The 15661-nt window shown below is 42.1% G+C and overlaps 1 protein-coding gene across 1 annotated transcript in view; it reads left to right on the forward strand.

Moving 5' to 3' along the window:
- Positions 1–8796: 8796 nt before the first annotated feature.
- The window catches only part of TMEM97 (transmembrane protein 97), a 16331-nt gene continuing 9466 nt past the window's right edge, over positions 8797–15661 (forward strand). Inside the window, exon 1 of the mRNA XM_006890946.1 lies at positions 8797–8922. Within this exon, the coding sequence (XP_006891008.1) occupies positions 8797–8922 (126 nt within the window). The remainder of the gene's footprint in view (positions 8923–15661) is intronic.

Raw genomic sequence — 15661 nt, forward strand, 5'->3', positions numbered from 1 at the left:
TGGTAAAAAGGAATTTCTTTTCTCTGAGGCAACCACCATGTCCAGTTTTTTTGGATCATTCCAGAAATACTTGGCATAAGCATGTTTGTACTGCTTTCATGCCGGTGATGAGATGTTTGTATAGAAGATTGTTCCCAAAAAAAAGGAGAGAAAAAAAAAAAGAAGATTGTTCCACAGAGCCATGCAAAGAACTGTCTGGTTCCTTTAATTTGAGGCACTTTTTTTCCTTATTCAAGTGAATTAACAAGTAACTTGAATGTATTCCCCTTTATCTCTGTTTTTGCCCTCTGACATGACTTTTTTTTCTGTGAAAACATATAATAAAAGGTTGAATCAGCAGCCTGCAGGTAAGTCAGTGCTCCAATATATCATTGTACTTGGGGGATTTTTTATAATTTCCTATTTGAATACTAATTTTTAATACATTATCCAAATGGCTTTTTAAATATAACCAAGTTTTCTTTTTTTTCTCCATCCCACTAAACACAGAAAAATCAAAAGGCATTTGTTGAAGGTCTCACTTTTTGGCAAATCTGGATATGGCCCTATTGTCTGTATATTTTTCCATTTCATATCGCTTCATATCTTGCTGGATAGTTTATTTTGCCAGCAAGGACTTTAAAAATTAGCATGTCTTCATATACATATCATAGCCTATAACAAATGTGGAGTAACAAGAAGTACTAGCTGAATTTTTATTTCCAGTAATATTGAAGACTAGATAGCCTAAATCCTCTTATGTATCTTCAGATTCTTGAAAAAATAATGATTTTTTTTCTTACATAAATAGCTGAATAAAGAAATGGAATTCATTAGAGGCCAAAAACAGGTAAAGAACAAAGAGTACAAAACCTATTGCTTCCCTTGATTCATTTGTTAATTGATAAAAATAAGTAACACAGATAGCTAATATTAATGGCTATGTACCACCCAATCCTCGCAGTGACTTAAAAATGCCAACTTTATAACAGCCCTATAATATGGGTGTTATTATTAATTAACCCCATCTTCCAGATATGAGGCTTGAAGAAGTAACCTGGAACTTAGGCTTGAAACAACCACCTGGCACATAAAAAATTGACCATTTGTAACAGTTTGAGCACAGGTTGGAAAAATGTTCCACAAAAGTGCTTAGTCATGGAATCATGAGCTAGCCACCTCGCTATCCCGCCATTCTCCCGTTGCAAAGTATTTTGCTTTAATAAACCTTTTCTTCACTTGGCATGGAGGGGGGGATAAAAAGTTCTTAGTCACTGGTTGACCCTTGTGCCAGCAGAGTTCATATTTGTGTTACCATTGAGACCTGGGAACTTGGGCTAGGACTAAAGCTATCCTTCTGCTGAGAATGCCCTGGTCTGCCTGGCAAAAGCAAACGTGAATGCTCTCTGCAGGCTTGTGCCCTCCAGTCCTCAGAGAATTCCTTCCAAGAGATGTCGCCCACCCAACTACAAAGTAACCATCCACAATGACACAACATAGGGAAGTGGGCCACTAAACGTCGTTAAGTGCTGTTGAGTCACCTACATAGCAACCCTTTGTACAGCAGCTCTGTAAAGCCTCCCTTGTCCTGAGCCAGTCACACGGACTCTGACACCCCTACCTCCATTGTCCATCTCCACCCTTCTGAACTTGATGTCCTTCTCTGAGGTTCGGTCCCTCCTGTCCATGTGCTCAAAGTGTGTGGATGGAGCTTCAAAACCCTAGCTTCCAAGGAGAAACTTGGTTTCACCCTCTCCAGAACTGACTTTTCTTGGAGGTCCATGATATGTTTAAGACTCTTCTCCAGCACTACAATTCGAAGGCATAAATTCTTTTCTCTACCAGAAACCAAATACTTCCAATATGAGAAAGAATGGGTAAAGAATCTAAAAGGCATACATTTAAAATATTTTATACATTAAAGGTAACAGACCCAACTAGTGAATATGACTGAAATATGATGTTAAGTGCCATCAAGTCATAGGCACCTCATAGCGACCCTGTGAACACTTGTGTGACTTTCATCCTTCCTCCAGGTTCATAGGGTTTCCGGAGGCAAGCTATTTACAGAAGTGGATGCCACTCCTGCTTCCAAGCTTCTTGTAATCGGGGAGCGCCATTAAACACTGTCCGCCATGGGTAACCATTATCGCATTTGAGACATCAGGGTCACAGTGTTGTTCAGCTTCACACAACCACAAGTTACCTCTGTACAGCAAGTGGACACACCAGGGCTATACGACCTAGAAGAATGTTTGAACAAAAACAATGAAAAATAGGCCTGAGGGCCACGGATTAAAAGTCACCCACCTTTGGCTTGGTAGCATTACTTTCTGTCCACTAGGCCAACTGATCACACTCTTATGTTGATATTATTGCTGTTAAATGCCACCCAAGCTTGTTTTAATCGGGGAGCTCCACCAAACACTGTCCATCCTCGCTTCTCCTCAAGAAGCCGGAGGCCGTGTCTAGCTTACACTAAAGACTCCCAAGACACTCACCCTCACCCTGCAGGCATGGCCCGACATTTCTGTATTTTACCATTCTGGCACACTCAAATGCTGGTGGACTCTGGGCCAGAGACCCTCAGTTCATCGGGTAAATCTGCTCTGCCGACACCCACTTGTGGCAAAAAGAAAGCCACATGTGCCTGGAGCCTTCCATCCTCACCTCTCCTAAAGAAGCCAGAGGCCACGTGCAGCTTACTGAAATATGATGGGGCAAACTTTTTTAATTGATATTCTAATGAAAGTTTATAAAGAACTTTGATTTCCATTCATTCATTGTTGCACATTTTCCTCTCTGCCCACCTCACACCTCCCACACACACCAGTTTGCTTTTTTCTTTGGGAAAAAGTTCTTTCACGATGAGGCAAATTTTAAAAGAAAACTGATACAAATGGTAAAAATGTTTGGGAAATTAGTTAAACTGATCAGACAGTATTACAGGAGAAACAAAAGGTGAAAATGAAGCACAGGCCTGTAAAATATTAGTTCTGGTGACAATGGGAGGGAGCTGGACAGCATTCAACAGTAGCTTCCCCAGATTTCTCATCAGTGAGGTTTAGGAAGCACCAATCATAAGCAGGGCAGGTTAGATAACAGGTTACAGCGACCCTGCGAGATAACAGAAGATCTTAAATAGAAAAGACAAAATCCAATTTTAGCTAAAATGAACAAATTGAAGCTTGGCTTCTCAAACAGCTGCAATTTGAGGCCAGAGACAACAGAATTATTTGGTCAAAGTTTTGTGGGAGCGGGAGGGAATAAAAAGCCTGAAATTGTAAACTGTCATTTAAGTGCAGAGGTTTCATTTAAAAGGTATTTTCAGAAAATACAGTTTGTCATCCACAGATGCTCATCATAGGCACTTACACAGGGTATCCTTCAAGCACTGTAAGGTCTATAGTGCAAGACAGAATGGCGAACAAAAAAATTAGTGACCACGTGGGGAAACCGACACAGACCTAGACAGTATGTCTATAAAATACCTTCTAGTAGAGCACAGTAACTTAAGTAGAGGGGCATTCTTTTAAAAAATTTAGGTGAGATACACATAACCCTAAAGAGACCTAGCCTCTGGAGTTCTGTTAGCACGTGCATTTAAGTCTGCGAAGTAAAGGGACAATTTGAGGCTTCCCATGATTGTCAAATGATGCCTCAGTTCTGGGAGAGAACTCCTTGGATGTAAAGCAAAAAGTGTTGGAAATATTGAGACAGGCAGTGCCTGTTTTACTCAGGCAGCAAATTGATGACACAGCTTTATCTGAGGATTGTTGTGTACCGTCAAGTCAGAACCAACCCATAGCTGATCCACCGGTGGGTTTTCAGAGGCAGTTAGTTAATTACATGGGAGGATTAGACTAGAGACTTGAACTGGTTTTCATGGGGACAGTAAAATAAAACCAGCTTTTTTCCAACAAGAGGAAACCAGTTTTGACTGATTTGCCATTGAGAGGTTCTAGAATTAGAATTTTATCAGCTACAGAATATTTAAAGCAAGAGATCGTTGGGTGTTTTGGTGGGTTTTTTTAAAGTATGCTATTGTGAAGGAAAGGAATTCTGGTTGCCTAATGGTTAAGGGGTTGTGCTGCCAAACCAAAGACAGGCAGATCAAGTCCAGCAGCCACTGAGTAAGAAAGATGGGTAATCTCCCATGTCATTCTCTGAAAACCCACTGGAGGATCAGCTCCAACCCAAAGGCAATGAGTGAGTAAATCATTGGCAGTGATACATTAAAATTAACATTTCTATTTTCTCAGTCTTTTCCAAGTTTATCAAGTTAAATAAGATGCCTCTAGACAAGGATAACAAGTCTGATTAAAGTGATTTGGTAAGAAATCATTTTGCAAGGCAGATGGTTCCCAGACCATTCCTTTCAGGAAAATTAGAGGGTGACCTAACCAACCTGTCAGTTGAGTTATCATTAAAATTGTTTATGGCATGTCAGAATTTTTGCATACCCTTCTGAAGGAGTTCAAAGAATTTAATGGCAATAACAACAAAACCCCTGTTACCACCTATTTAGATGCACAATACTTTCAGCTTTTACATTTAAAAAATAAAAGTAGGAACTGGAATGACAGTGTACCCTATCCCATGCTAAGAATACAATTTTTTTTTCAAAATAACTGAGGTATCATCTCACCCCAGTAAGAATAGCAAAATTTAACAGAACAGCAAACATCAAATGCTGGCGAGGTTGTGGAGAAACTGGAACCCTTATTCACTGTTGGTGGGAGTGTAAAATGGTGCAACCACTATGGAAGGCTGCATGGTGCTTTCTCAAAAAGTTGCAAATAGAGATACCAGTTGACCCAGCAATTATACTACTGGGAATTTACCCTAAAGAAACCATAGCTGCCACCCAGCAGATATGTGCACACCCATGTTTATTGCAGTTTTGTTCGCAATAGCAAAGAGCTGGAAACCTAAGTGCCCATCAATGAATGGTTAGGGAAGCACAATTTAATACTATGCAGCATTGAACAAGGAACTCATGAAATATACAAAATGGGTGACCCTAGAGAACATTATGCTGAGTGAAATATCTCAGTCACAAAAGGACAATTACTGCACTGTTGTAAAACAGGACTGACATCGGGGTTGAGGCAAGACAGAGAAGGAGGGGAAGAATGATGTATACTGCACTAAAATAGATGAGGGAGAGAACGGTTTAAAAGGGATTTATGAATGGATATTATTGTCATGACAGTTGTCCAGAATGAAGGCTGCACAGTGGAGTGGACTTGGGGGGAGAGATAGCATAACAATGAAAGAGTTCTTTTCTTTTTCAAGGAGAAGAGTGAATTGGGGGGAGGGGTGGACAGGCAGAAAAGAGTAACAATGAATGGAAACCCTAAGTCTGTAAGCCTTGATTAAAATTCATTTAAAAAATACTATTTTTTTTAACATATACATAAACTAAGGGAAAGAGCAAACTCTTAACCATAAAATATGCAGTCCCAATGAATTGTTTGATAGTTCTTTTTAAAATGTATTTTTTATTTCTTAATGCAATGACAATACAGTACAAAGAATTTAACACTTTGGAGCCTTAAGATCACAAGAAACTTCAAATCTTTTTGTTGCAGGCAAGTGTGGTAGTCTTTAATAAAAGCATAAAATCTATTCCAATAGGCTATGCTTGCATAAGGAAGCCCTGGTATTGTGTTGGGCTGCCAACTGAAAGCTCAGCTGTTCGAATCCACCGACCACTCCTTAGGGAGTTCTAGTGGCCTAGTAGGAAGGAGCTGCACTGCAATCCAGAGGCACACAGTTCAAATCCAGCAGCTGCTCCAGTGGAGAGAAGGATGGGCAATCTCCTTCTGTGCCATCTACTTAGTGGAGGGTCAGCTATGGGTCGGTTCTGACTCAGTGGCACACAACAACAAGAAACCACTCCATGGGAGAAAGATGAACAATCTGTAAAGATTTACAGCCATGGAAACAGGTGGAGAATCGCTGTACTTCAGAATCTATGACATTGGGTTTGATTTTGGAAAAGTTACATAAGGGAACAGAAATGGGAGCTCAAGAAGTAAAAAAGCAGCAGTATGAAAGGTCCTGTTATTAACAAGAGGAAATGTGTATTTCAAAAATAGATGATGGAAGGCATGCATTTTAACTAGAAAAAGACTGTTCTGCTGTCACTACAAGCCATTGTCACAAGAGTCGAGACAAGGATTGAAGCTCTTAAATGTGCTTTCTCCAGATCTGAGAGAAACTGCAGCATGGGTGCCTTGAAGACCGCTTCTGACATCTCAGGGTCAAGCCACACTTTTAAAGGGAGAGAAGGAAGTAGGCAAAGAGAGGAAAGCGTCCAGGGGTCTGATGAGGTTGGTTGCTCCATGACAGTGGTCAGATGTCCTGTGTCTGATGTTCGAGGGAGGTGGTTATCACGCTCCTTGCTGGTGATGCATTCTTCAAGCACTCGGTCTTTTACATCAGGATGACTGAGTTTCTGGAATAAGTCTCACCGCTAGCTAATCAGGTTGAATTGACTGGGACTTGGTGGTTTAGTTTGGGGGCAGAGGGGCACAGTGTGGAGTACATCCGAGTCATAACTATGTATGGAGTCCTCTGACTTGGCTCTGCCCATGAGTGTTCTTGAGACCTTGTAGAAGGAGGTGCTTGTCTGCCCCAAAGATATGAGACCTGAACTGATTCTGCACCTAACTAGACAGCCTTGTAAAGAGCCCTGGGCTGTAAGTTAGGACACTGGATCCTAGTCACTCTACTTCACAATCCTAGGGGAAACCCTTCCTCTCTCAGAGGCTCAGTTTCTTCAAGGGGTATTGGAACATTTGCTTTCAGGAAAAAGAAGACCAAGGTTTGGAGAATGGAGAGAGAGGAGAGCTGTATTCACAGCACTGAAGGGTAGAGTGGAGGCCCCTGCAGCTGCTTTACCTCCAGCAGGAACCTCACCCCTCCCCTCCTGTAGCAGCAGCCCATGCCCGGTTCTTCCCCTAAGAACTCCCTGCAGCCCTCTCCCTTGCAGGCTGCTCATTTTCTCACACTGAACAAGCTCAGGGTCAGGAGTGGGGAGGTCACCAGCCTTCCTGCCACAGAAGCCATATCTACTCCCATTTCCTCTCCACTCTGTTTAAGCCATACCTTGGACGGTGCACACCTTCATGTGATTGTTGTTATGTGTCATCAAGTCACTTGGGACTCCTAGCAACCCTGTGCACAATAGCTATGAATCCTGCCCTATTCTGAGCCAATCTCACTGCCCCCATTACCCAAGTCACTGTGTCAACCCGTCTAACTCATCCAGGGTTTTCCTCTCTTGTGCTGTCCCTCCCCTCTTCCAAGAATGATGTCCTTCTCCAAGGACCTGTCCCCCCTGGCAATATACCTAAAGCATGTGAGACATACTTTTTCCCCTCCAAGGAACAACTTGGTTTCACCCTCTCTAGGACAGAAGTGTTTATTCTCATGGCAACCCATGATATGTTCAATACTCTCCTCCAGCTCCACAACTCAAAGGCATCAATAATTCTTCTGTCGTTCTTATTCATTGTCCAGCTCTCTGATGCATAGCAAGTGATTGCAAAGACCATGGCCACCTTATTCAAGTCTTTGCAGTATGCTCCCGGCCTATTCACTCAATTTACCAGCCTAATCTTAGTCTCTATCGCACATCGGGGTTCATTATCCCTTGACCTTGTGTCCATTTAAGCCAGGCTTTTCCATGACATCAGGAAGACAGGCATTGAATTCCCAAACTTCTGTTTCATTTGCCCCACTATTGCCACCACACTAAGGTTTTTCATCCATTTACTTTCCCTCATCTACCAGCCCCTTTTGGCTTCATGTCACTCCCTCTCTGGGTTTAATGGCACAGTCTTCAACTATGTACTTTTAACTCAACTCCTTAAAATCACATGACTTCTCAGCCCTGGACAAGGCAGACTGGTGACTGTTGTGGACTGCTGCGGAAAAGTATACAGCCTAGAAGACTGAGCCCCCCCCCCCCCCCCCCGTTCAATGACCACACACCTCCACTGGGGCCCTTACTCCTGCAATCCTTCCATTCACCTCAGAGCCACATACTTGATGTTTCTCTTGTCTGGGTAACCACTTTCCAGGTCCCAGAATCTTTTCACATATCCCTCACATTAGTCCTCTTTTTATTAACTAATGTTGGCATCTTCATTTCACACTTAAAAGTCTTCCTGGACCCCATGATTAGGGTCAGGGATCTTGTTCCGTGATGCCATAGCGAGTTACAACGCATTGTCCAGCCCACCCTAGTTTGTGACACCTTCACAGGTTTGGGAGCTCCATTTCTGTCAACTCCCTTAACTAGTAGACTCAGTAAATGCTAAAGGGGATTGCAGCGCAGCTTCTTGCCACTAGGCCACCAGAGCTCCCTCGGTAAATTCTAAATGAAGTGCATGAAGGAAGTAATGAGATTACGCTGGACAGTCGCTGCTTTGCAACAGAGCACGGACTACTTCGGAGTGCAGCAGACCACCCGGACGACCCTGCATCTCGGCTAACTCGCAACTCGCCGCTGTCCTGCAAGCTAACGACGTGGCCGGCGAGAGCCCGCCTCTGCCCCATTGGCGCTGCTAGTAGCCAATGGAAAGTGCTTATGGGAAAGTCTTCGGTATACGTCACGTAGGACGAACCAATGGCTGAGCCCGGCGGCGCATCCTGCCCCCTCCACTTTGCCTCCAGCCAATGTGTGCTGGCTACGTAGTCCTCTGGGGATGGCGCGGTCGCTCGGCATGCTGCCCGGGTAGTCCGCGGGTCCTTCGTCCCACGTCGGCGGCTTCAGGTGAACTTCACTGGTGCAAAGAACGGAAGATGGGGATTCTGAGCGCCAGGCGCGGCCTGGAGCTGCTGCTGGGCCTCTACTTTCTCTCCCACATCCCCATCACTCTGCTCATAGACTTGCAGGCGTTGCTGCCACGCGAACTCTACCCAGTCGAGGTGAGGGGCGACTTGATGGGTCCCATGGTTGTGCCCTTGCTTCCCGCCCCTATTCAGCTTTCACCCACTCTGGGTTCTGTTCTGACCTGCCTTGCCACTTCCACCCCACCTTCCCCTCGCCTGCCTGGGTTCCTGGGGATACGCAGGACTTCTCTTTACGCTTCAACCCTCTCCTTTCCCCTTCTCGATCCCAGCCCCTTCTCCCAAGCAGCAAGGGGCAAAGATTTGGCTAACTTTTAAGGACTCGCATTGGCCAGTTGTTAGTGTTTGAAAAATGTAGCTAAAATGAAGCAGGATTTAAATCACGTGCTGGATTTAAGGTGGAGGGTTTTTCTTTTGGAAGGATTTTTAAATCCTAATCTAATAACCAGTAATCCAAGTAGATTTGCTGTTCTTTGGTACCGTGGAGTCTCTTCCAACGCATACGTGACCCTGTGTACAAGAGAACAAAACCCTGCCCAGTCGGGACCATCACAGTTACTGCTAGCCACTGTTGCTCATTGTTAAAGCCACTGTCCAGCCATCTGGTTGAATTTCTCTTCTTTCCTGCTCACCCTACACTAAGTCTAAGAAGTTCAAAGATAGATTTGTTCATTCTTCTGGTAGACCGTTAAACATGGTTCACCACCACCACAATTAAAAGGCATCTTGATCTTCCTTACTCATCACTCAGCTTTTACATGCAGAGGAGGCAACTGAAAATGCCATGGTTTGGATCAATTAGTCCGCAAAGTGGCATCCTTGCTCTTTGGCACTTCTGCAGATGTTCTGCCCACTGCAATACCTCATTTGATTTCTTAAACCTCTGCTTCTTTGGCATTTATGTGAATCCAGGAAAAAGGAAATCCTTGACAGCTCCAGTCTTTTCTATGTGTTGGTTACTGGTCCAGTTTTGAGGATTTTTGTTTGATTTCTATCGAGTTGTAATCTTGTAGTCTTTAAGCTTCCTCAGTAAATGTTCCAAGTCTTCATTTTCAGCAAGATGTTACCATTTGGGCACAGCAGGTTACTAATGAGTTTTCCATGTTCTTCGCATAGCCCAGTTCCTCAGATTATTTGCTCAGTATACAGATTGAATAAATACCGTCAAAGAATACAGTCTTGGACACCCCTTTCCAGATTGGCCTAGTGCTGTGTATTTGCTTTCTTAGTAATCCAGCGCACTATGGACTATGCCACCAGAGCTCTTTAACAATATGATTTCTTAAAAAAAAAAAAGTATGATTTCTTGCCTGCTTCTTCCGTGGGCATTGGCTGCGGATCCAGGTAAAATTACATCCTTGACTACGTCAATCTTTTCTCCACTTACCATGATGTTGCTTAATAACCCAGTTGTTAGGATTTTTATTTTATGTTGAGGTTTAATCCTTACTGAAGGCTGGATATATCATCTGTAAGTCTTTCATGTTCTCTTCACTTTCTGGAAGCAAAGTTGTGTGATCTGCATATTGCAGGTTGTTACTGAACCTCTCTAAATCCTTCAACTTGGTAATTAGCGGCTAGGAGACTTTATGATTCAGCGGTTAAGCTGTTAACTAAAGACTGTTGGTTCAAATACACTCATCGGCTCCACAGAGAAAAGTAGGCCCTGGTGATCTGCTTCTGTAAAGTGGGAGTCAAATAAGCCCTGTGCATAGGGCAGTTAGTTCTGTGCTAGAACCTTTAGCATTTTACTGCATGCAGCTACTTAACAGCTGTTCAGTTTCTTTATCCTCTCTGAATATGCCATTATCTTAAGTCTGTCTTGGTAAGTACTCAAGATACATTTAAAATGCACCCAACATTATCAAGACTATTTGAATTTACTTAACCTGATTTAGTGAAATTCTGTTAGCTTTTAAAAAAAAATAATAAAATGCAGGCATAATTGTAAACAGGCAAAGGCCAGTGCAGACAAAATATGCATTGTACATGTGAGACTGGAAATTTTTTAAAGGCCTTAATTAGCACAGCATTAACAGCACAGGGATGGGGGCAGAGCAGGTTTTAGAGTGGATAACTTGTGTGTCTATTGAATTTTTTTTTCAGTTGTGATAGAAATATAAATATATATATATATAATATTTGCTATTTCAACCTTAACTCATAAATAAAATTTATTGGCATTATATTTATCACATTATTAAATCATGACCATTATTCATTTTCATTTTTTTATCACCTTTAATAAAGGCTGAGCATCCTCTAAACAATGACTCCTCCTTTCCCCTCTCTGCTTGTCCGCCCCTAGGAAACACTAAAAATTTGCCTGTTTTGGATAAACCTCAACTTAATGCCATCGAGTCAGAGCCAACTCATAGCTGATTCTCCAGCAAGTTTTTAGAGGCTGCAGATCCCATGGGAGAAGCTTACCCATCTATTTCACAAAGAACAGCTGGTGGATTTGAACTGACAGTCTTGGGGTTGATAGCACAACTCCCTATCCACTAGGCCCCTGGAGGTCCCTAATTTTGTTTAAGTAGAATCATTCAGTGTTTCTCCTTTTATGTTTTGCTTATTTCAGCTTTCTTTTTAAAGTTTATCCATGTTATAGAAAATATTCAGACATCATTTCTGTGTATGTTGTTGTTGTTAGGAGCCATCAAGTAGAATATGGCTCAAATAATAATAATAGTTGTTGTTATTATTATTAATGGATAAGCAGCAAAGCCATCACTCCTAACCTTACAGCTTTAGGTTTATGTAGATAGCACTTTTTATTCATTCATCTGTGTATGTAGATAGCATTATTTATCTCTTCATCTGTTGAGAGATAATTTGCCCATTTTTACTTTTTGGCTATTGTGAATAATGCTGCAGTAAACATCAGTTTACAAGTATTCTGTTTACTTTTCAGTTTTCACTTCTTCTGAGTATACCTGGCAGTAGAGTTGCTGGATCATATCATGGTCTGTAGTTCAACTTTTAGAGGAAGCACCAATATCGTACCATAACACCAGCAATAGTTGAGGGTTTTTATGTCCTCACAGCCTCACCAATACCTGTTGTTTAATGCACAGTTTTTTTGGCCTCCATTCATTTTCTCTTACTATGCATTCTTGATGCTGTAAGATTAGGAATATTGAATTTGTTGCTTATCAGGGAGAAAATAATAGTAATAATAATAAAAACTTGAGTTATCCTAACATTTGTTGTCTTTTTCCTCCCTAAGTAGAAAGAATTATTCCTCCTAGAACTTAAAAAGCTTGTAAGAAATCACATAGCTAGTCAAGCTAAATTTTCAAATTAAATCATTTTCTTTGTTTGAGCTAAATCAATCCTTGGAAAAATTCTCACTGTATTATGAAACAAGAGTTTAACTTGGATTAAAACATGAAAAGGGAAAACATTTTATATTGCCATTTGCCATGGGTAGCATTGTTGTTAGGTGCCATTGAGTAGATTCTGACTCATACCAACCCTGTGTACAATAGCTCTGAACCCTGTTCTGTCCTGAGCCAATCCGATCATCTTTGACACACCTACCCCCACTGTCATGAGTCACTGAATCAAACCATCTCATCCAGGGTCTTCCCTTATTGTGCTGCCCCTCTACCCTTCCAGGCATGATGTCCCTCTCTAAGGACTGGTCCCTCCTTGCAACATGCCCAAAGTATGTCAGGAGCTTCAAAATCCTTGCTTCACCCTGTCCAGGACAGACCTGTTTATTTCTTAGGAGTCCATAGTATATTCAATACTCTTTTCCAGCACCACAACTCAAAGGCATCAATTCTTCTGTCATACTTGGTCTTTGTCCAGTAATTGTGAAATAGTAATTGTGAGCACTATGGCCTGAGCAGGTGCACCTTAGTCCCTAGACTGACATCTCAGTCTTTTCACTATCATGCCACCAGTTGGCCCAGTTGTGAGAATCTTTGCTTTCTTGATGTTGAGCTTCAATCCATGTTGAAGGCTGCAGTCCTTGACCTTCTGGAGCAAATGCCTCAGGTCCTCCTCACTTTCAGCAAGCAAGGTTGTATCATCTGCATAATACAGGTAGTTGATGAATCTTCCTCCAATCCTGATGCCACATTCCTCCTCATAGAGCTCAGCCTCCTGAATGATCGATCTGTCGATCTGTTCCACATATAGATTGAAAAGTTATGCAGGGAGGATGCATCCCTGGCATACACCTTTCCTGATTTTGAACCATGTGGTGTTTCCTTGCTCTGTTCTGAGAATAGCCTCCTGGTCCAAGGATAGGTTTCACATAAGCACAATCAAATATTCTGGGATTCCCATTCTTCTCAAGGTTAGTGACTGTTGTGATCCACACAGTCAAATGCCTTTGCATAGTCAGTGAAACACAGATAGACATTCCTCTGGTACTCCCTGCTTTCAGCTATGATCCATTTAACATTGGCTATAATGTCATAGTGCCACAGCCTCTTCTAAACCCAGCCTGCACATCTGGCACATTCTCTGTTGATATGCTGTTCCAGTAATTTTGGGATCATTTCTAGCAGGATCTTGCTTGCATGTGATATTGTTATTGTTCGATAATTTCCACAATCTGTCGGGTCACCTTTTTTTGGAATTGACATAAATATGGATCTCTTCCAGTCACTTGGCCAGTTTTCCTGGACACACTCACCAGGCACATCCCGGTGAATGTGTCCAGGGTAGCATGTGTTTGTTGAAATTGGTCAGTTGGCATGCTGTCAATTTTGGGGGCCTTGTTGTTTTTTTTTGCAATTCCTTCAGAGCAGCTTGAACTTCCTCCTTCATCACCATAGGCTCTTCTGTTAAGATACTATCGCCTCTGCATAAATGACTTCCTCCTCTCCATGAGACCAGAACTGGATTGTTGTGTTGTGTGTCATCTGGATTGTTGTTATGTTGTGTGTCATCAAGTCAGAACCGACCCACTGCTAACCCTCCCGAGGATTTTCAGAAGTAGTAAATCGCACCTGAGGAGACTGCCCGTCTTCCCCCAGCAGAGCAGCCAGTGGATTCTAACGCTTTGCCACGCTACCAGAACTCCCTTGAAGAGCTGGATAGTAACCTGCTACTGAACATTTCAATCAGGGAATGAAGGATGAAAAGGGGGTAAAAAGTCTGCCTTGAGCATTATGATCTATATAGGGTAAAACTGGCAAGAGCAACTTGAAAGATCATACAAGAACCTAATGGGACAATGAGTTAATGAGAGGAACAAAACAGAAAAAGGTGATAATGGTTATGCAGCTTGAAGGTGACTGTTACATGATGTCGAGTGTGACTCTATGAACAAGGGATTTGAACCCTGCCCTATTTTGAACCAACCTCATGGTGCCATTAGTTCCATATTCTGCTGAATCACCTTTATTGGGAATGAGAACAAATAGAGATGGATCTCTTCTAGTTGGTCAGGCAGCTGTCTTCCAAATTTCCTGGACTGGTGAGCTTATTCAGGAATTTATCTGTTATTTTGAAACATTCAGCTGGGTGTTTGTTTATTAAACAGTATCATAACATCACATGCAAGCAAAATAACTGCTGAAGATTACTCAAAAAGGGCTAGAAGTACATAGAGAATAGCCAACAGTTGAAGCTGGACCTTGAAGAGGCTGTGGACACCAGCAATATCATTGCTGATGTTAGATAAATCCTGGCTGAAAGCAAAGAATACCGTTAAGAATGTCTATTTGTGCTCCATTGTTATGCAAAAGCAAAAAAAAATATGGCTAACACTGAGAAGAGTAGGAATCCCAGAACACTTAACTGTGCCCATGTGAAACCTATACCTAGATCAAGAGGCTGCTGAGAGAACAAAGCAAGAAACACTGCATGATTTAAAAGAAGATGATGTTAGGATTGTATCCATTTTCCATACATATTCAATCTATATGCTAAGCAAATTTTTTTAAATTTTATTTCATTAATTTTAATGAACATTTACAGAGATTTTGGATTTCGATTCATTCGTTGTTGCATTTTTTTAAGCAAATTATTTGAGAAGCTAGACTCTGAGGAGGAATTGGCATCAGGATGGAGGAAGACTAATCAGTTATTGCAAATTACATAACCCTGCTCCAAGGACTACATCACTGCATCTCTAAGTCATGAAAACAAGAATCCTCACCAGTGAACCAATAGGCAAAATCATGTTAGATGAAGAAAAGATTGACACTGTCAATACCGTCATCTTACTTGGATCCACAATCAAGATACTTGGTAGCAGCAGTCAGATGTATTGACTAGGAAAGTCTGCAGTCAGGGATCTTCTAAAGTACAAAGGAGCAATGATGTCAGTTTGAGGACTAAGGTGAACCTGATTCAGGCTATATTTTCATTCACTTGCTATGCATCTGAGAACTGGATGACAGAAGAACTGATGCTTTTGAGTTGTTGTGTTGAAGAAGAATACTAAATATCCCATGGACTGCCACAAGGAAAAAACAGATGTCTTGAATAAAGCATAGTCAGAGTGTTCCTTGGAGGCAAAGATGATAAAGCTTCATCTCTCATACTTTGGGAGTATTGTTAGGTGAGGCTATTCCGTGGAGAGGGACATCATGCTTGGAAAGGTGGAGGGACTTTTAAAGGGAGGAAGACCCTCAACTAGATGGATTGACCCATTGACTGTTGCAATGGCCTCAGGCATGTCAGTCAGCAATTGTGAGGATTGTTGTTGTTGTTGTTGTTATGTGCCTTCCAGTCGTTTCCGACTCATAGCGACCCTATGCACAACAGCCCTAACCCCTGCTCTATCCTGCGCCAACCGCACCGCCTCTGACACACCCATCCCGATTACCCCAGTCACCGAATCAATCCATCT

The sequence above is a fragment of the Elephantulus edwardii genome, unplaced genomic scaffold (genome assembly GCF_000299155.1).
Source record: "Elephantulus edwardii isolate Elephantulus edwardi_28Jun2011 unplaced genomic scaffold, EleEdw1.0 scaffold00094, whole genome shotgun sequence".
Classification (NCBI taxonomy): Eukaryota; Metazoa; Chordata; class Mammalia; order Macroscelidea; family Macroscelididae; genus Elephantulus; species Elephantulus edwardii.